General features: G+C 39.8%; 2 protein-coding genes across 2 annotated transcripts; both read left to right on the forward strand.

The window, feature by feature from the left end:
* The first annotated feature begins 3,376 nt into the window (after positions 1–3,376).
* Positions 3,377–9,420, forward strand: LOC306832046 (alpha-2-antiplasmin-like). The gene is made up of 9 exons (XM_079356437.1): positions 3,377–3,474; positions 4,255–4,319; positions 4,412–4,655; positions 4,878–5,021; positions 5,129–5,171; positions 6,076–6,221; positions 7,270–7,412; positions 7,773–7,977; positions 8,629–9,420. The coding sequence occupies exons 2-9, from the start codon at positions 4,266–4,268 to the stop codon at positions 9,054–9,056; spliced, it is 1,407 nt and encodes a 468-aa protein (XP_079212563.1). The 5' UTR covers positions 3,377–3,474; positions 4,255–4,265; the 3' UTR covers positions 9,057–9,420.
* Positions 9,421–10,726: 1,306 nt separating this feature from the next.
* On the forward strand, positions 10,727–18,753 carry serpinf1 (serpin peptidase inhibitor, clade F (alpha-2 antiplasmin, pigment epithelium derived factor), member 1). Its single transcript, XM_079356088.1, has 8 exons — positions 10,727–10,811; positions 14,183–14,243; positions 14,387–14,582; positions 14,938–15,093; positions 16,096–16,299; positions 16,436–16,575; positions 16,676–16,886; positions 18,222–18,753. The coding sequence occupies exons 2-8, from the start codon at positions 14,184–14,186 to the stop codon at positions 18,470–18,472; spliced, it is 1,218 nt and encodes a 405-aa protein (XP_079212214.1). The 5' UTR covers positions 10,727–10,811; position 14,183; the 3' UTR covers positions 18,473–18,753.
* Positions 18,754–21,175: the final 2,422 nt, after the last annotated feature.

Genomic DNA, 21,175 nt, shown 5'->3' on the forward strand with positions numbered 1-21,175 from the left:
GAAGTGAAAGTGTCCATGTGTTATTGCACAGTGAGGGTAAAACAAACAGCGCTCCTACTCCTACCCCTCTGTCCCATGTACTCTAGTCCTCCTCACCCAAAGTGAGGAGTTGTAGAGCGTGATGGCATGATGGACAAAGGAGTTCTTAAGTTCTGTCTTTCTTTCTGCCACCGTCACCAGAGAGTCCCGCTTCATGCCGACCACAGAGCCGGCCCGCCTGATCAGTTTGTCCAGTCTGGATGTGTGCTGTTTGGATATGCTGCGCCCCCAGCATACCATGGTGTAAAAAAGGATGCTGGAAACCACAGACTGGTAAAACATCCCCAGCAGTTTGCTGCAAATGTTAAAGGACCACCATCTCCTTAGGAAGCACATCCTGCTTTGTGTCTTCCCGTACAGGTGGTTGGTGTGTGTTCTCCAGTCCAGTTTATTGTTTAGCCACAGCCCGAGGTATTTGTATGAGTCCACAGCCTCCACTTCAGCTCCCTTGACCTCCCAAAGTCAATGACCAGCTCCTTGGTCTTAGAGGTGTCGAGCTGTAGCTGGTTAGTGTGGCACCATGCAGCAAAGTCCATCACCAGTACTTCTGATGGTCACTTTCGATACAAACTACTGCTATCAGTGTGTGAATGAGTGTGCAGTGTAGAAGCACTTTTAATAGTCAGAAGACAAGAAAAGCGCAATGTAAGCTCATGTCCATTTACTATGAATGTGAACTTTGTGTTGATCAGATACCCTTGGCTCTTTGGATTACAGTATGTTAAAAAACCTCTCCTACACACCTGTGCGTGTGCAACCAGGGAAAAGCGCTGTCCTGCTAGTCGTGTCACACTGTTGGAAGTATTATTAACAATTAATGACTGCGATATTATCATTTTGCATTACATCATGGTCCAAAACTTCTCCAACTGTTTCATCATATAAGCAGCCAGTAAATAATCATGTTTCACCACTGTTCTCTGAATTAGCCATTAGATATTGTTAAATTATTGAGTTCTCTGTTACTTTAGTGTTTCCTGATGTATTTTGCAGTTTTTGTCCCCAGTTCTTCTTGTCTTGTTTTTTTTCCTGCCTCTGAGTGTTTATAGGTCACAGGTAAGCAGGAAATGGTAGCATGGTGGGAATATACGGTTCTTACCGTACTTAACAAAGCAAACAGAATGTCAACAAACTCAACAACTATAATCTCGGAAATAGGAACTCATCATTTCATTATCACTGTTTGTTTTCAAACTTCACAAATAAATTTAAAATTATAATATTTTGTTTATTTTTACTCATCAGACCTTTCCATACACATATGCAAGTGACTAAAAGCATGATTAAAAATGTAGACACTAAATAGTCACAACAGTATGTATTTAGTATGTACTTCTATAACTTTTTAGAAGTAGAAATAAAATGCTGCAATACAACCTGAAATGATAGGGGCAGTGTTGAGCAGTGTAGTGAACAGTTTAAGTCAGACCAGCAAAGCACTACAAAGAAGAATGGCATGACTTGGGTTAAGCTAAACTAAGTTTATTAGGAATATGTAATGTATATCTTGTTACCTTGCCTGTGCACAGAGACAGACAATTTCAACATAACAGATAAGTGGAGATCTATATGAAACAGTGCCCTCTAGTGGCTGGCTACTGAAAAAATCCATCCTAATGTAAAGGGTGTGTAGGAGTATACGTAGAGATAGTTATATTGTTTTAACATGTTTATCTATTTTCCTTTGTTAAGGAAGCATAAATGAGCCTTAAGACTCAGAGGAGGAAATATTAAACTGATGGTTTATTGCTAAATAACTCTTTGGCTCCAGTTTGGCCCTTAAAGTTAACAACAATGAGAAAATGGCCTTTCACTCCTCATTTACTCCCTCCACCACATACATACATGCAAACTGGGCTATTCACTAAACTGTTTTAACTGTTGCTGTCTTTAAACTGTACAATGTTTTTGCATCAAAGTCAACATTTAAGTCATTTGCTGTCTGAGGAACTTGCAGGGTCACGAGGGTATGTGTATAAATGTGTTTTTGTGTGTAGCTGGCAGATGAATTTGTAAGTACTGGAAGCAGCAGAGTGTGTGGGAGGAACACAACGGGTTTTTTTTTTTTTTTTTTGCTTTAAAGGCAAACAAGTCTCTCTCACTTACTTTAAATTCACTTTTTATTTGAACATATCTCTGAAATACACTTAATGCCTAAAGTTACCATTACTTCTAAGAAAAACAGGTATATATACTCCACTGCCCACAATATCTACCTTTTACTATAGAGACTTGTGTTTACTTTTTGTTTAGACCAGAGGGATCAAGGTGAACCGATGCAGAGTCTGCATTGTGGGGGCGTTAAGTTCAAACAGGAAGGTTAGACAAGGACAAATACACGCCCACTCTGTTCGTCATCATTGTATGTGTGGGGTGCTATGAAGGCACACAGCTGACTGATTGTGCACAAACCAGCTTGAAAGAAAGTTTTTCTTGCCGGTGTTACTTTTTTAAATCTTGCCAAGCCATTTGCTCATGGTAGGTTAATGTTGGGATTTGTAAAAAATATATTTATGTTGTATTGTTTATTTTAAAAGTTTACTCATGTTTAGCACAGCTATATTGTTAATTTAGAAAATATGTGCGGTTTTATTGTGTTTATTATTTGTTGTCTTTGTTATTTCAATGCAAAGGATTAGTAGCTCTATCCCTGATTTCTTTTAAGACATGTGAACTTCTTTTTAAGACTGAGTCCAGCCACTCTGCAGCCACACATTGCATCAGTCCCACAGGAAACTCCAAAAAGGCTGAGCCTTACTTTAATGAGTTTCAGTCAAAAAGAGATGACCCTCTTTTACCTAAACTCCAACACAGAAAAGCAAGAGGTGTGGTGATACACCAAACCTCTCACCAAGAGCCTTTCACCCTAGGCAACTCTGGAAAAGGAAGAGAAGAACCCCTCCTTAGGAGTTTGGTTCCATAATTTATTTTTATTTTTATTTGTTTTGGAGTGACAGCTAGTTTATTTTCTCAGCAGTACTAGATCTCTCTACACTTAATTATTCCAGGTTCCTTTCAGTATTCACAGAGCGCATTGGTTTAAGGCTGTGGCATTGTACCTTTAAGATTCACTCATTTACTTTAAGAATGCTTCTAAATCCTTGTCCTCATCCCATGTCCTCCAGAATGCATTCCCAGCCAAGTATTTAGCTATGTAAAAACCAAAGTGTTCATTAATATCTAAAAGAAACGGTCTCATGAATACTCTTACTTTTACATTTTGTGTAACCAAACATACACTAGGCATAATCAGTTCAGGGTTGACTATTAACCAGCCAAAAGGGGGGCGGCAGTTGTTGAGTTCAGGCACTACGCTATCTCGCCTTGTGAAGGTTTTACTTTATCTCTTTTTTCTCTTATTTTATTCATCACATCTTTGTACCATCTATCACCCTTTGATTTGTTTAACTTGTGACTCCCCATCACACAAATAAGGTGAGTTCAGACAATCTGTAGTTTTACTCCTTTTATTGTCAATTGGAGTTAGTGTCAAGAGAAAAAGCTTTTTCAGTGTTGTTTAAATAATCTGTTCTTTAAAGTGATTGCTTTAAATTGCATGTAGGCAGAGCAGAAACAACTTCCTAGGTCCACCACTTTACAGTAAATTGTGTATACAGCATATATGATTTGGGGGTAGCAATAGTTTGTGTAGTTCTAAAGTATGTATTCGTTGCTCTGTGTATTTAGTGTATTGCAGACAAGCAAAAAAGACTTTGTAACCTTTAGTCTGCTGGTAAACACAGCAGCCATATTTGAAACCTCAAGTGACTTTAAACTGAAGTTTAAATTTAAATTGATGCAAAACAGTGTCTAATGTGTCAATGTGTACCCATAGCAGCATAAGATGATAATGTTGCTCTGTCAACCGAACAGTTTGGCCCGAACTCAAACATTTTGGCAATAATTGGATAGATTATCATGAAATTTGGTTTTAGCCAATTAACTTGCAAAATAATTTTATGATAACTTAACCCTTTCTTTGAACACATTTGGTAGAGTTAATCCATGTATTCACCGAACTGTAATGTTGGAAAATGGCAACCTCAAGGTTGTCCGAACATTTCAGCTGTTCTTTTTTCATGAGAAAATAACTACTTTTTATAGACAAGGCATGTGAAGCTACTGAAGTCTAATTAACCACAATCTCTTACTTGCTTCCACTTGATGTTTTAAAACTGACACACTCAAATGTTTTTTTTTGTCTTTGTTTTTCAGGTTATTTGGAAATGAAGCTGTGTATTCTACTTGTCTTACTTTGTCTCTGCATTCTGGGACTCACTGTAAGAAAACCAATCTTGTGCTGTATTAATTATTTGCCTTTAGGTAACTGTTCTCATCAGATAGTTAACCCTGCCTGTCATCATATATTCAGGAGGACCCAAGTCCAGGAACCCCTGATGTCTTCAGTCCTTCAGATGAAGCGGAGGAAATGGAAAGGGATGTTCAGAATTGTAGTGGACAGTGGTTGTTTAGTTCTAAGGAACGAAGGGCCATAGGGGGCGCCATAGAGCGATTGGGTTTACAGCTGCTAAAAAACCTTCCTGTTGATCAACAGCAGCCAAATATAGTCTTATCGCCTCTCAGCTTGGCCTTTGCCCTTGCCCAGCTCACTTTAGGTCAGTATATATAAACTTTGGTTTGCATAAGAAAAGAATAGCTGATGGGCTCAAAATGTTGTCGTCCACAACTAAAATTCAAACCTCAGAATTCCTTTTTATATCTTAGCACATGTAGAACAACATTTTGAATGGGCTGTTCAAATGTGTTTTATTTATCCTTTATCAACTGTTTCAGTACATGACTTGGAAAGAATTTGTTCAGACTATTTTTCCTCTCAGGTGCCAGAAATGAGACAGAAAAGCTGCTGTTGAAGAGCCTCCATGCAGACAGTCTGCCCTGTTACCATCATATACAGGGGGGTCTTCTACCTCATTTCAGAAACACATCATTGGAGGTGGCAACACGCATGTACCTGAGACCTGGTGTGTGGGGATAAATCTGATGGTGGTTGAAGACTAGATGTTTTTGGATCAAGATTGGGTCATTGATTAACCTTTTAACTTTCTCTCTGTTTTTTTCAATCTCCCAGGATTTGAAGTCAGGCTGTCCTTTGTTGAGGAGTCTCTGGCCAGGTAACAACTACAATCAGAAAATACACAAAGTTGTTTAATGCAGTCACTAACAGCAAGAAAAACACATCTGGGTTGGACTGAATCGACTGATTTTCCCATTGAATTGTCCTAGCTTAAACAAGACCCAAATTCAGACTAAAAAGAGATTAACCAAACAGTTTATACTTGGTCAGGTAGCAACAGAACCTTAGCAATCATACATTGGCATAAACGTGCATGCAATGGGCAGGAAACTTGCCAAACTGGTAGAGACGCCTAAGAAATGGAAAACTGGCAGATAGAGAGACTGAATGACAATAAATACTGGAAAAGCAAATAGGTAAATGGGAAACAGCTGTGGGAGCGTGAGTAAATAAAGTGTGGATTTAGCTGGGAAACTCCAGTGAAAGCTGCTGGTCCACAAAAGAATACCTTGGTGTGAAAAAAAAAACCCAGGATGATATGAGATGATTATTTGCGGAAGTAGGCATAAATAACAAAGGTGCTTCTTGTGAAGAAAGTGTGTGAATAAAAAGTCTGTCTTGGTTACATGAAGGACCAACAGGTGATCAACAAGTGTCTGAAGAATCCTTTCAGAATGGAACACAAATCTCCCAAATATATTCCCTCAATGCGGGAGATTTTGATGCCACAGAGCACAGTAACATGCCAGTCATAAATCATTCAATAATCAGCATGAAGGCGATGCCTTGGGAACATTTTGTAACGTACTGTATATGTCCTTCTAATGGGCCAACTGGGCCTCGACATCAAATTGCTCACGACCACATACTTTGCTTACACTATAGGGGTTAAGCATGCAGGTGCATCCCTTAGTAAAATGTATGTTTTGTACAAAATGATATGTTCCAGCATGCATCATGTTTAATGTGGAAGTAAAAAGACTTGTTGTTTTTCTGTTCAGATACAAATCACAACCTGTCCCTCTGGTTGACGTGGACGAGGTCAACCAATGGGTAGAGAATGCAACCAATGGTCACATACCTAACTTCCTGGAAAGTATCCCACATGATGTGGTGCTTATGCTAATGAATGCAGTCTACTTCAAAGGTGAACCATTCTACCAAGGACCATTGAAGACTGAAATAACATATATAAAAAATATATATATTCCATTGATCAACAACAAGACCAAGTCTGATGTTGCTGCAGTAATATAAATGCCCAGAATTTGAAAGGGGGTGATCAATCATTTATTTGAATGAAATCTTAACGCTTTACCTCCTCAGTCGATTTGCTAATGTCAGTAGTAATGTTAGTGGAGAAGCTCAAAGTAAATGGATTAGGCCCAGTGCCACTTTAGAGCCCCATACTGGAGCAGATCTTTATGGTTCCGATACCGTTTTTGTTTTCAGAATGATGAATCTTGAGCCTTAGGTCAGGCACTCTACACAACTTCCTAAGCCCCTGTAGCTCTAACTGAGGGAGTTGTTGTCAATCTATCTACTGTTTTGGTAATATAAATGTGCTACCTGCAGTGTTTTTAAAAGAAATGTTGTGGCTGTCTGTCTCAGTGAGTGTAGATAGACTCAAGATAGGATTGAAAAGAGGTATCATGAAACCATTTACATTGCAAGTTAATTAGGATGCCCCTGAACAATAAGACAACTTCTTTGGATGCTGTCCACCGTTTTAGTCACAAAAAGGCTTGCCAGCTAGCACAAACATTCATTTTTGTCCTTGGGTTCCATGTCGGCCCAATAAAAGATGGGTTGATGGGCTCCATACATGGCTGTATGGGTAAAATGTAGCCCACTTAGGATCCATCCGTCACCAACATTGTACTGGATGCCCATTGCAACCCCCTGCATATTCTTCTGGGTTCCTAGTTTAAGCCCTCTCTGAGCCCATTTACAGTTGATGCCTAACCAAGTTAAGCCCAAAAAGGTTGGTTTATTCATGGTAACTCCACATGGGAAATCAAAGTGTGACCCAAAAGGACATTATCAGTAAAAAGCCACATGCCACACATGTGAAATCACCTGACACTTAAACCAGGGCAGAACCTCTGTGGACATGAACTTGGGGTGAGGTAGTAAGTTCTACTAAGGCGCTACCTTGCAAGTGAATCTGTCCTGCATTCCTTTGTGCATGTTAGGTGAATGGCAGACAAGATTTGACCCCCAAGCGACATCAAAGGGAATTTTCTACCTAGACAACCAGAACTCAGTGTCAGTGGATATGATGAAGTCAGCCCAGTACCCCCTCCGTCTGCTGGAAGATCCAGAATTGGAAGCAAAGGTAACACGAGCATTCATGTGGACATGAATGTGACAGTGTGGAAATGTCCATTGTCCATTATCACAAACAGTTTCCAGTATCTCCTTGAAGCTTTATCAATCCAAACTAGAGTTTTGTCTGCAGCATAAACAATCATTTCTTACCGAAAACAGAAGCTAAAGTGAGAAGGAAAACAAAATATTGACTAAAAGCGTTACACCAGCAGATTAAACAATTTTTTGTATAAAAAAAACAAACATTGATTAATTCAAGACAGTGGGTGGAGCCAAGCATAGCTAAGTATAGCATAACTATAGCGAACTTTGCAAACCATAGCTGTATTGTCATGGTCTGCTCTTAAGTGTTTCTTTTTTTTAATAGGTTGCCAGTTTTCCCTTCAAAGGAAATACCAGCTTCTTAATTGTCATGCCCTTGCCCGGTGGAAGAAACGTGACATCTGTTCTACCAGATCTGAACATTTCCGACCTTTTCAAACGTCTACCTCAGGAGAAAACAATGCAGGTCAACTTACCTAAGGTGAAGCTGCAGTACCGCAAGGAGCTAGAAGAAGCACTGACCAGAATGGGTAAGCTTCTCCAAAAGTACTTCTTAAGTCAAGACATTTGGAAATACTCAGCCAGATTTAGATAAAGACTGTATGGCTTCTCTGATCATTAAATATATGCAAGAAAGTAGTAAAAAAAAAAAACGTGGTCAAATACACAAAACACATGCAAGGGTTAAATTCTTTCCTTACTGTGCTGCAGAGAAAACAGCTTCTCTGTGCGCTGGTGCTGTCGGCACATATTCAAATGAACTGTTATGCAGTCATCTGGCGAAAAATAAAGCAAATTAGTCTCATTGCGAAAAAGTGCCTAATTCACAACACTGTTACTAATAGCAGTCACTGTGAAAAATTATTGTCTGATGAGAGTTGATGGCACCGATATTATTTATGAAGGATTTCACATGCAAACCTCCTATATCCAGAAAGCAATCCCATCTCGTTTTAAAAATATATGACCTGTGAATAAAGTCTGTATATATTAACAAACATTACTAACCAGGTTTTAATCAGTATTTTATCAGTGTGTGAGCATCATGATTTGTGAATTATACCTTGAGATGCAGCAGCGTTAATTCATTCTTGATTTCTGACACACTTGCACTGTTAAATAAAACCTTGTAAACTGGCTGTAACTCCCTTTCTATTTTTTTTTTTTGGGTTCTCTCTTAGGCCTTGGTTCTCTGTTTTCGGGTCCAAACCTTGCTGGAATTTCCGACCACCCACTGAAGGTGACAGGTGTCCGCCACGCCAGTACCGTAGAACTCAGTGAGGAAGGCGTGGAGGCGTCTGCTACCACTGTTATAACCTCCATGCGCTCCGTTTCTCTCTTCTCAGTCAACTCCCCTTTCATTTTTGCAATCATCGATGACGCCACCCTGACCCCGCTCTTCATGGGCATTGTTACAAATCCCGCCCCTGACAACAACCCAATGCCCAATGATGATCCCCATGTTGGGAATGACACCCTAAGCGACCAATCTATGACAGAGAATGTCAAAAGAGACATTATTAACGACAACAGCAGGTCGTGCAGTGAAATAGATCCAGTAGATGGCAGCGTGCAGTCATGTAGCGCCCCCACTGGGGACAGGGAGTAGCTGCAGCATGAAAAATGGACTGAAGAGCAGTGAAAAGAAGAAAAAGCTAAATTGAAATGAAACCTGTGTCAGCCAGTTAAATGTATCTGCCCAAAGCTTAAAAAGATAATTTTTTACATTTTTCAAACATGACTTGTTGGCCTTTCGCTAAGAGTAAAAAAAAGATGTTGAAACCACTCTCGTGTCTGTCAAGTTCATATTAAGGTACAGCAGGCAACTGGAAAGACTAACATAAAGACCGGACACAGGTAAACAGCTTGGCTCTGTCCAAAACATAATATGCCCATCAGCACCCCCAACAGCTCACTTTTACATCTAACATTTACATCTTTATTTTGTTTTATCTGTAAAAAATAAAAATAAAAAAAAAGAATAAATTGTTTAAAGTGATTGTATTTTTTTTTTTTTTTGGGGGGGGGGGGGACTATCCAATTGCAAGTGCAATTCCATGCTGGTAATTGTAGTCAGATGGTTCTATATTAATGAGTAAGATGGTTGATTTTGCAGAACGTGTACAAAAAAGTATCAGTTCATAGAAAGAGTCATCTATTAGGTTTAATTTTTTTTAGGACCAGGAAATTTGAAAGAATTATTGAAATAATTGGTCATGTGCAAAGTATGCTCTTTTTGTCAGAGACTTACAATTACAACTAATCAATTAATTCGCAGAGCACAAATTTAGAACAAATGTTATCTCAAGACACTTCAAATGAGCAGGTAAAGATCTTTTTTGTTCTATAATCTACAAAGACCCAACATTAATCCATCATGAGCACAGCACTAAAGGAGGTTGCAGCTTGTGAAGTTGCCTGCTGTTGGCCATTAGTAGGAATGCAGGTACTGTATACATTATTTTCACTTTTTTAGAACCAGAGGCTTTGTCCTTCTTATATTTAATCTTCACACATTGACTTTCTGATGAGAAGTGTTATCAATTTTTCATCTGACTCTCTTAAAAAATATAGAATATTTCCTCAAATGTAAAACAGTTAATTTAAAAGGACATTCATGTGTTTAGCATAGCACAACTACCTTGGTTATGTGTTCAAATTGGTGTTCAAAAGGAACAAATACCAATGTACAGCTGATTTTAGATCTATTTCTAGAACTGCCAGGTTACAAATAAAAAATATCTGTCTGTTATCAGTGTTGTGTGAAAGCTTTTTCCTGCTCTAAGTTACTTTGAAGGCAGATTTCAATTTGATTCATGCATATATAAATATAAGACAAAAACAGTGAAACACTAGATAAATACACATTTATTAATTCAAAGGGGCTCATTATTAAAGATATAGTACAGTATGCAGAGTTTAATTACAATATTTACATTAAAATATCTGAATTAATTAAATATTGACTAAATCTACGTTATATTTTTTGGTGAAGTTCTTGCATAACTCATATATTTCCTACAGTTATGAAAGTAAACAGTCAGAACAGGGTTGACGAGTATCAGTTCATGACCTACACTAGGACTGCTGCACCCTAATGTTTAGGTTTCCTAAACGCCACGGCCCGCTTGTTACCTTTCCTGTCCTCTGTCTCTGTCTTTAAACATTTGTTGTATCTTAATCCAGCAGCGTCTGTCTGTCTCGCGCCGCTCCGCGCGTCCCCGGTGCTATGTTGGCAGCAGCGGAGACGCGCGCGACTGAGGGCCAAGATCCAGGAGGCGTCAACGAGGTAAAGATTTGTTTCATCGGCAGAGAGAGAGAAGCATAGACTGAACGAAGTGGACAGTCCGGGAGCGGAGGAGAGGTGAGCGCGCTTTGTTTGTCATTTTACGCTATTACGCATGAGACTAGATGATTGGTTTTCAGTTAATGTAGCCTAAGAATGATTTCATGCTTCAAGATGTTAAGAGTGGTCCTGCTGTTAAAGTTGCATTTCCGACAGAAATTATGCAAAAAATGGAAACATAATTTTCAACCTGCAGAGAATTCTCTTTGTCATCGATACATTGTTTTGTTTTCATGAAATACAAAAATAATCTCTCGCACTTTTGATGAAAAGCATTTTATTATTATTATTTTACACTAAGCCCATGCTGTCTGACACATTGTGTTTCCACCCAATGAAAATCTTTTTGCACAAAGCAACCTTTTCCAGGGTTCAGAGTTTCCAAGTCTGCTCAGCTCTGTGCCAACAAACACACACTCAGCTGTATGTTTCCATCCAGCATTTTATATAATAGTTCTGACTCCTGAGCAGGTCAGTGGAGCAGCAGCAGTGCCAGCCACAATACTTAACCACCAGATTTTAATAATTTTAAATAAATCTATGAGTGTAATGTCTCTAATAAAAATATATAATGTTGTAATTTTTTTAAAGTTTGTTACATTGTTCCAGGGGTTATTCGGGGTTTTAAAGACCTTGGTGCAAAGAACATTTCTGCACTTGTTTGAATAATTTAGAGGTTGTGACCTGCAGATATGATATCAGGTGGTTAATGAGCAGCCAATGAGACATTCCTCTGAATATCAGAAACAAGTTTCTGCAGGAAACTGTGTCTGCTGTTCAATCCAGAGGCTGCTGCAGGACTCTACAGGTCTCCAGAAAAGTGAACTGAAGGTAGTTTCCCTTGTTGTGAGAAATTAAAAGGACTTTTATGAACCCTGTGAAATATTGGCAATTGGAAAGAGCAAACAACAGTTCTGCTTTAGATTATTATTATTATTACTATTATTATAGACTAGATGATGTTTTTGTTTATTTTGTTGCTTGCTTTTCTAGTGTGCTGGTTTTGCTCTGAAATGAGACATTCTTTGAAATCACAGTTAAAGCAGACCCAGTATGGAGTTACATCTCTTAAACAGCTCTCATTATGTTGAAGGGAAACACATTTTTCTGTTTATCTGGGTTTTTTTTGTTTGTTTTTTGAAGTTATCAGGCTTCAAAGTCAATAAATGAACAAATGTGGGGTTTCAGAGGATATTTTGGGGCTTTAAGGAGGACAGTGGATAGAGTTCAGAAACTGGGCTGAGAGAGAATGACGTGTCAAAATGCTGAGGGCGGAGGTCGAACCCTGGATGCCCTCTTTGAGGAATACTGCCTCTGTACATGGCATATATACAAATAAGCATTACTTATGGGTATACTTACATTACTTAAGCATAAAACACTTATCACCTTTTTTGGGGGATTCATTTAGTGGTGTGGCTTTTCCCACCTGTTTGTCTTCATTCATAAAACCAACTTTTCATTTGCAGTTGGTGATTTGAATATCTTGGATCATGTAGGACTGCAGAGTTTTGGAGACAATGGAAAGAAAAGATCAGGAAAAGGAAAGTGTTCATGCTAAACCTTTGGAAGAACTCTTGGTTTCCCATCAGGCATGCTAAGTTTGTGGGTGTGTGCATGTGTGTGTGTGTGTGTGTGTGTGTGTGTGTGTGTGTGTGTGTGTGTGCGTGCGTGCGTGTGGTCTCAGGAGAGAGTTTTGTTTATATGAAACTACGGCAACCAAATCCAGATGTGTGGAGAGGAACAAAAGAGTAATTGTCATCATGTGTGTGATGTGTGTGTGCGAGTGTGTGTGTTTGAAGCAGTGTCAGTTTGGAAATGTGTGTGCAGCTGCAGTAACATCAAGATGATGAGTTTCACAAACTTTCCCTGACCAACCCTGAGCTGCAGAGCTTCTGTTGTTCAGACTAGAGGCTGCTCTAGTTTATATTTTATTTTTTCCTCTTCTTATGGTCCTGACAGCATCATCTGTTTGTTTAGAAGTCTCAGGTGGCTGTGTCATTTTTGGTATCTATACCTGCAATTATACTAAACAATGTTTTCAAAAGAAGTGGCTCAGGCTGTTTTATATGTCTCTGAATATGACAGATGTAAAAACTAACAGAAATGTTTTCCTCTCCTTTCCTTTTTCTCTTGCCCTATGTGTGTCTCTGTGTGAAATGTCTTTTTGTTTGTCTTAGCTAACTAAAGTGAAATAAGGTAGATTTTTGACATGACATAATATGTATAATCATTTGATTGATATAACTCCAGGGGTTGCTTATGCACCTCAGTAAATCTTAGACAGATACTGACTGGAACCTGGGACTGCTCATTCAGGCTGGTCATTGTTTTTGTTAGCTTATAATAACAGTGTATGGAGTAATAGAATGTGTCTTGTCTCTGGTGCTTAATAACAAGCTTCATCCAGTAAACAGGTGTCCTCTTAGCATTAAGCATCTTTATAAAGTCTCAGTTCAATCAACCATTTTTCATCTATACGAATAGATAATACTGGTCCTAGGTCGACAGGTTTTCCACTTGTGTGAAACACAGAAGACTTGTCTGCGGGTTTTTTCCTCTCATGCATGTGCAAAATTCACAAACAAATTTGCAGAAGGCTGTTACTGTATCAATGAGGTGTAAACAGTGCTTAATTTTAGGCCAACAATGTTGAGGACCCAACACGATGCAACAGTCTGTTTTTGTAGCAGCTTGCTATTAGCCTGTCACCTTCCAGTCCAGTCTAAGCCTATAACAGTGTACCTTTGCCTGACCAAGCACTAACTTAAATCTTTACCAAAAAGGACATTTTTAAGCCTATCTTTAAGGTGGAGAGGGTGTCTGCATCCTAGACTGTGACTGGTAGATGAGTCCAAAGAAGTTGGACCTGATAGCTGAAGGCTTCACCTCCCATACAAAATGTTAAGGCTGTATGTTCTATGAGCAGGCCTGTATTCTGGGAGCATAATTATGCAGCGAGGTAACTATAGGATTTTTAAGAAATTATGCTGTTTTATCATTCAGAGCTATGTTTGCTTTTTATATTTGGTGCATTGGACAAGCTGAAGAGGATTTATAGACTTATAAAGGCAGCCTCATTAATGGTAACAAATGTATGTGCTTGTTTTTCTGCATTGTTGAAGGGTGTTTATGTGGGAGTTGAAGTACACATCCTTAGGATTGAACAATTTTGCCGGCTACCAGGCTGATGTCATCTAGGAAAGCTATCATTAGAAAACGCTGCTTTGAAGTGTATAAGGCCAAGCACAACTTCAGTTTTCTATGACCAGCCCAGGATGTACCTCACCTCTGGCCCATTTACAGCTGGGATCCTGCTCCATCGTCCACCCTTTTGACTGTTCAGTCTGAACACCTTTTTTTTATCATTATGTCTTTGTGACTCTCAGGATGAAGCATACAACTTTCCTGTTGGCGTTTGGAGTTGTCCTGAGCTTCTGTCAGGCTCAGGTATCTATCACCTGTTTCAACATGTTCAGATTATCAGTCTCTATTTCATGCACAGTATTTTAAAATGCAATAATCATATCTGCTACTCTGGTAGAATATGTCCATATCTCAGAAGACTTTTAGACTTTATTAATCTGTGTCAGACGGAGACAGGAGGCGAGGAAACGGGTGGGGAGGAGGAACATGTGGAGCTCTTTACCACGCCAACGACTAAGATGGGCGCCGCCACCTCAGACTTTGGCTACAACCTGTTCCGCGCTCTAGCAAGCAGTGAAGCGGCAACAAACATCTTCCTGGGCCCCATCAGTGTGTCTGCAGCGTTGACGCAGCTGTCCATGGGTGAAGACACAAACACAACAAAAACTGAATCCAAATGATACTTTTGGTGTTGCTAACAGTGTGTTTGGGCTCCTCCCAAAAAATCACTGTCAGGGTGTCGGCTGCATCACATGTGTTTAGTTTACTGTGCAACATGTTAATTTAATTTTTTCTCCATACCTTCATTAGGCAAAACCAATTTGCAGCTTCAAATGTTTATTTGCAAGTTAGAGAATGTGCAGGGGTTTAACTTTATGCCACTTTGCATAAGCAGCAGGTTTACTCTGTTTAATTTTTTGAGAGACCAAAGAAGGCAGTCTGTACCAGCTATCTTAGATACGTCAACTCACTTAACACATTCTCTTCTGTCCTTCAGGAGGGTCTGAGCGTGCTCAAAGGCAACTGTTCAGGGCTCTGAGGTATCACACCCTGCAGGACCCTCAGCTCCACAACACCCTGAAGGACCTCCTGGCCTCAGTCAAGTCACCTGGGAAAGGCCTGAGCACCGCCGCACGCATCTACCTGGCACGACGTGAGTGTGTGTAGAGGGCGGTTAGGCAAGTTTGTGCAGGAGAACTTGGCTTTCTCTATCAGTTAAGAAAGCAGCAGTGAAGAGAGCTTGGAGACAAACATAAACAAATACTTTCAGTCTCTGAGCCATCAATTCCATTAAATTTGAATGTATCAGCAACTGCAGTGCTATTAAACGATGTCAGAGCTGTTGGGCATCCTGTGTGTGTGAAAAAAAGCTAAGAGGCAGTTTGTTTTGAACTTGCTGATGTATTACCATCTTTCTAATGTGTCCTCTATAGATCAGGAATATACTGTGCCAGTGACTGTGGACAAAGTTTTAGGTAGTCTAAGGCCCAGGCCAAAAATACCAATAAACCAATCAATCTTTAATGTTTAGCACCAAATCATAATGTAATCTCCAGTCTCTTCATAAAGAGAACCGGTCTAGACAGTACATAAATTGTGCTCAATTGCTCAAACTAACCACTAAAGTTTGAACTTATGCATAGCTGATTTATCACAGGACTGATCAAATATTCTGTGTGAGAGCTGCTCTACCTCAGACAGTCTTTCTGTTACTACTGTTGTGTGTATTTGAACCTGTTCTTACTGTACGTCAACAGATTGGCCTCATTCAAAAAGGAAAAATCAAGACCTCAAAAGATAGGGGAAACAAAAGCCTGGTGCAAGAAGGGCTCAGGTTGTTATGGGTGTCCAGAAGGATGTATCTGTAGGGCAGTCAGTGAAAGTTGTGAGAATGTTGATGTGTTACATTACAAACTATTAGAGAGTCTAACAAATGTTTATGGCACTGGTTTTATGTAGTTTGCATTTTTACTAGGTCACTGGAGTTTCTGTTGGGATTTATGTAGTTGTGTCTTATCTAATCTGAATATATCTATTTTCACATCTCTATCAAAACAGAAAACTTTGCATTCAGTGTTTTATAACATCACAATTCTCCAAAGACTGACAAATCAAATATATACTTTTCCTTGTTTGGTTATGCCCTGGTTTTCAGGAATTCGTACAAAGCCAGAATTCTTCACACTTGTAGAGCAGCAGTATGGAGTCCGCCCAAAGGCCCTGCAGGGAGGACCCAGAGATTTGAAAGCAGTCAACGACTGGGTGGCTCAGGAGACTGGTGGTAAGGTTCAGGGCCTCCTGACCAAGGCCCTCCCCAGGACTTCCGGAATAAGTGCTATCAGTGGCGCCTACTTTAAAGGTATGACAGCTTTCTGCAAATCTTCCGTCAGTTTTGACGTCAGAATGGTGTTTTTGGAATACAAATTTAGGTTTTAAGAGGAGGACCTATGTTATGATTATATCTAATTACACAGTTTAATGTCTGTGGGTGTCAGGGAAGTGGGTGACTCGGTTCGGTCAGACTGGCTTGATGGAGAACTTCCAAGTGGATGGAGGACCTCCTGTTCGCGTTCCCATGATGCAGCAGGACAACTACCCCGTGAAAATGGGTGCTGACTCTGATCTGAGCTGCACAGTAAGAATTCTTTGGGACATTTTATCACTTTGAGTCCACGAGTGATGACCAAGCTTGAGGTCTGCTTCCTGACATCTCTCCTGAACATTCCCACCTTTAGATCACTCAGCTCCAGATGCAGGACGGCATCAGCATGTTCATCTTTCTGCCAGATGATGTGACCTCCAACATGACCCTACTGGAGGAGAGTCTGACTGCTGAGTTTGTTCAGGATCTCTCCATGACACTCCTTCCCGCCAAGGTGTCACTCACTCTGCCTGTTCTTAGACTCAGCTACTCCACAGACCTGCTGCCACTGCTCGGGGATGTGGGTGAGTGCAAGTCTGCCAAACAGAAATTCTCAGCCTCAAAGGATCTCCAACAAATACGGAGTCAAGGAAAGAACGAATGCTGCAAAACAAAAGTCTGTTTACAGTCCAAGAATTACAGTGTTCAGAGATAGATAAACAAGTTGTTGGTTTGACAGCTAAAATGTATAGAAATGTAAAAGAGAATAAAGATAAAAACTCTCAGATTAGGAATCTCAAACGTGAAATATTTAGTATTTTTGGCTCTCATTACAAAAACAAATAATTTTACTTGTACCAATATAGATTGATTCCTTGTCATAAAATTAACAACAGAATAAAGAATAGAACACTGTCTGCAAAAAAGGATATTTTTTGCTCATTTGTTCACGATGTTAGCTTGATCTGGTGGGAATTGCATCCTGTCTTTCATCTCTTCTTCATTTCCACTGTTGCCTCTATTCCAGGGTTGGCCAACCCACGGCTCTCGAGCCACATGCAGCTCCTCGGTTCATATCGAATTGTGTGTGTTTTTTTTTTTTTTATGTTTGTGTTAAACATTGCCCATGCACGTCAGTAATTTACACATACTCTGTGCACGCCGTGGTCCTTCAGAGCTGTGCGCTACACTGTAGACCTACTTAGCCGCCACTCTAGTCAATCATTGTGTTCACACAGCGAGCGCTGCGTCCCTCTCCGTTTCAAATACACTGCAAGCCTACTTTTGACGGGGTGCGTTGCAGGCACGCGTCAAGCTGGACAGAACAGAACGACCAAACAGGAAATCAGACAAGGAAACGCACAGAATATCTGGTCAGTTTCAAAATAAGATACAATACACAGAATTGCTTTGATTTTCCTGCATTTTGTTTGTGTGGAACACTATTGTAAATCATATTTTTACAATAGCGTTTGTGAAATTGATTGAACAGAGACCTTCTATGGGAGACAGTGCATTGTTGACTATGACTGGCCTGTGGTCTTGGCTAGTTTTGATTCAGTTTTTGGTCAGTATCATGTTGGTGTGACATTTACAGTATGTGTCTGTCTGTCTGTCTGTCTGTCTGTCTGTCTGTCTGTCTGTCTGTCTGTCTGTCTGTCTGTCTGTCTGTCTGTCTGTCTGTCTGTCTGTCTGTCTGTCTGTCTGTCTGTCAGGGATAAAGAAAGGTAGAGAGCAAAAGAGAGGGGAAGGGACAGGGGACATGTTTGTTGTGATGTGGCTCTTCAAAGTTAGTCTCTTACTTGTTGGCCACCCCTGCTCTATTCTTTTTATCTCCTTCTTTTCCTTTCTACCCTTTTCTCCGCTTTCCCCATCCCAAAATTTCACTTCTTTTCACCTCTCCTTCTCCTTCCCTGCAGGTCTCTCTGAATGGCTGGCAGACACAGACCTGGAAAAAATCTCAACCCAGCCCACTAAGCTCAGCAGCGTCAATCATAAGGTTATGATGGAGACCGCGCCCGAAGGGACTCAGTACGCGACTGTGACCGACACTGGGAGCTACCTGTTGTACCGCGTGGACCGACCTTTCCTTTATTTGATCCGTGACGAGACATCAGGGGCGCTGCTCTTCATCGGCAGGGTGGTCAACCCCAAGGACCTGTCAATATAACACACACACAAGCCCGCACACAGACATAGACACAAACACACTCTTAGCAGGTCCTAGGAGGGATTTCAGGTGTTTGCCTTGCATTTGTTGTGGCATATATTTGCAAGGATATTTGATTTTTGATTTGATTTGACATGATTTTTCTTACTTTTCATGTTGAAACATGTTATCATGATCATGATAATCTGACTAAAACACACTGACAATACTATGAGTTCTCTGTCTTTTATCCAATCAATTGTCCCTTTTCTTATCTGAAATAAACCTGACAATGAAATGAAGCCCTTTTGTTTGGTGTTTTTTGTGGTGTTAAGATGATGTGAATATTCTTATATAACTTCAAATTCCTTGTTTTGTTTAAATTTGTTTCTGCCCATGTTGTTTACAGTAGAGATAGGTCATATACATAATATCGGACTGACCCCCTGTCTTCCTCTGCCTCAGAGTTACTCACTATCACACTGACTGAGCACTTAGGTATGTGAGAGTGAGAGTCTGCTTGCAGCTGAAGTAGAGAGGTTTGAGGAGAGAGCAAGACACAGGCCTGGATCATACATGTGTATCTACTCACCTTACTGTGCATCCATACTTGACCAAATATCTATTTGGCTGGTCAGATTGTGTGCAAAATTTTATTCCAAAAAGGGCAATTTCTCTTTAAATAGTAAAATGGCATGCATTCAAGTCCCTGCTTGTCCAAGTATGCACCTGTCTACTGCCAAGCTCCTGTCATGGTTAGGCACCAATTGATTACATGGTCTGCCAAAGTTGCTCGTATTTCACGGGAAATATTGGCTCGCCCTTGACTTCTTATTCTTCCTCCTCCTCGTCCTTGTTCTCGATGGCCTTCACAGCCTGCTATGCCTCCTCTTACTTTAACTTTTCCTCTGCTGCCCTATCGTCTTGCCTTACACCTGCCTCAGTCACTTAAGGCCTCTTTTCTACTCGGAAAATTACTTAACTCTAACTGCATGCAGCTGTTAGCAGTGGTTTGTTTAGATATGTGCAACCGTCAAATACTGTAGACATATGCCGCATTCAATGCTCCTTGGAGGTCCCAGTTCTGATTGTCATTCCTCCGACTTCAGTGTGTTCTCATGATTTCAGTTCAAAAAGTTGAATGTTGTAGCAATTAAATAAAAGAGTTGATGCTATGAAGAGTTAGTCATATTTTTGCAAAAACTGTCTGTGCAACATGTGAACTCAAAAACCTATTTTGCCCCACATGTGATGACGTCAAGTCAGGCACCTAATTTTTTTTACAGAGTTTTGAGTTGGATCAATGTTGGAGATGCTTTTGAAACATGGAGAGAGGTTAGAATGCAGAAAGGTTTACAGACCGATGCGGAGCTGGCTAAACACTGAAGCTTCAGTGTCCACCACATGGTGACCTCTAAAGAGTTCATTTTGGATCCATAGCGTCATCATTAAGGTTGTAACTTTTTGAACTTTCATAGTTTCTAAGTGAAAGGTTGCAGGTGAACAGCTGACTGGATGTGATGAAGGCAGGTGAAGGTGAGCTCCTCTCTTCTAAATGCTGCAGTGTATCTCTGTGTACTTCCCATTATTATTTTAATGCTTAACCTACTTACATTTGTAACTTTTTGTGTTTTTTTCTTTCTGATATTCTTGCACACTCTTTGAGACACCGGATCATTTAACCCTTCATCACTTTATAATTTTTTCATCTATATTTGATGCTCTGTTGCTGTGTTGTGCACTTGCATTTTCTTCAATGTTAATCAAATCTTGTTTTAGAGATCATACCAAAAAACAATAAAGATGATGTTTGTTTCTCTCTCTCTCTCTCTCTCTCTCTCTCTCTCTCTCTCTCTCTCTCTCTCTCTCTCTCTCTCTCTCTCTCTCTCTCTCTCTCTCTCTATCAAATATTACAATCACAAAAAAATGTGAAGCTGTATTTATTCTGCAGACAGAAGCAGCTGTTTGGATCATCTCTACACATGATCACGACTCCTCTCTCACATTACTATAAAATCTTTATAGGACATGCAGGACAGTATTCCATTATCATGTCTTATTATTACCTAATTTTGGAAGCATTAAGGATGCTATAGAGTCATGTATTTGTGTGTGTTCACATGTGCATATGCGCATGCATGAATGCGTGTGTGTGTGTGGTGCACACATATGGCATTGGTTATCCACGCTGTCAGAGATTCCTGAGGTTTGAGGGCTTGAAATGCTGCCTGGGAGAAAGTGAGCTGGCGGAGAAGAAAAACAGAGGCCAAGAAGAAGAATCAGAGAGGATCAAGACAAACAAAACAAAACACATTGACATCAAGAAGAAAATAGACTCAAATCCTCTTTATGTTAGTTTTTATTCAGCAGTGGTACTTGACAAAAAGAATCTAAATCCTTTTACACATATAAACTCTGCACATAAAAACCCCAGTTTGTTAAACCCAGCTGGCCTGTTTAAGAATGATAAATAATCATTTTTTCTTTCTTGTTTATATGTATCTTAAATAAAAACATTGATTAAAGAAATGTAATTAAAATAATTTCAGATTACTGTAAATAAATTCATGTTTTCTGAAATGCAATGAAAGTGTAAATATTAGGTCATTTAATTCAACAAAATATCCCATTTTATAAGCTTGTTTTGCTAAAGCAAAACATTTTATTTGTGAAGTTACTAAAGATGGAAGCACCTCAAACTTGTACTTAAGAAGCATTAGTTTA

Source organism: Symphodus melops, assembly GCF_947650265.1.
Source record: "Symphodus melops genome assembly, chromosome: 11".
Taxonomy (NCBI): domain Eukaryota; kingdom Metazoa; phylum Chordata; class Actinopteri; order Labriformes; family Labridae; genus Symphodus; species Symphodus melops.

What these genes read in the sequence shown, in the direction of transcription:
- LOC306832046 (XM_079356437.1), top strand. Translation starts at nt 4,266, where the DNA reads ATGAAGCTGTGTATTCTACTTGTCTTACTTTGTCTCTGCATTCTGGGA. An exon ending in GTTGAGGAGTCTCTGGCCAG is followed by an intron (nt 5,172 to 6,075) that starts GTAACAACTACA and finishes TTTTCTGTTCAG; the next exon opens with ATACAAATCACAACCTGTCC. An exon ending in GAATGCAGTCTACTTCAAAG is followed by an intron (nt 6,222 to 7,269) that starts GTGAACCATTCT and finishes TGTGCATGTTAG; the next exon opens with GTGAATGGCAGACAAGATTT.
- serpinf1 (XM_079356088.1), top strand. Translation starts at nt 14,184, where the DNA reads ATGAAGCATACAACTTTCCTGTTGGCGTTTGGAGTTGTCCTGAGCTTC. An exon ending in TGAGCTTCTGTCAGGCTCAG is followed by an intron (nt 14,244 to 14,386) that starts GTATCTATCACC and finishes AATCTGTGTCAG; the next exon opens with ACGGAGACAGGAGGCGAGGA. An exon ending in GCCACTGCTCGGGGATGTGG is followed by an intron (nt 16,887 to 18,221) that starts GTGAGTGCAAGT and finishes CCTTCCCTGCAG; the next exon opens with GTCTCTCTGAATGGCTGGCA.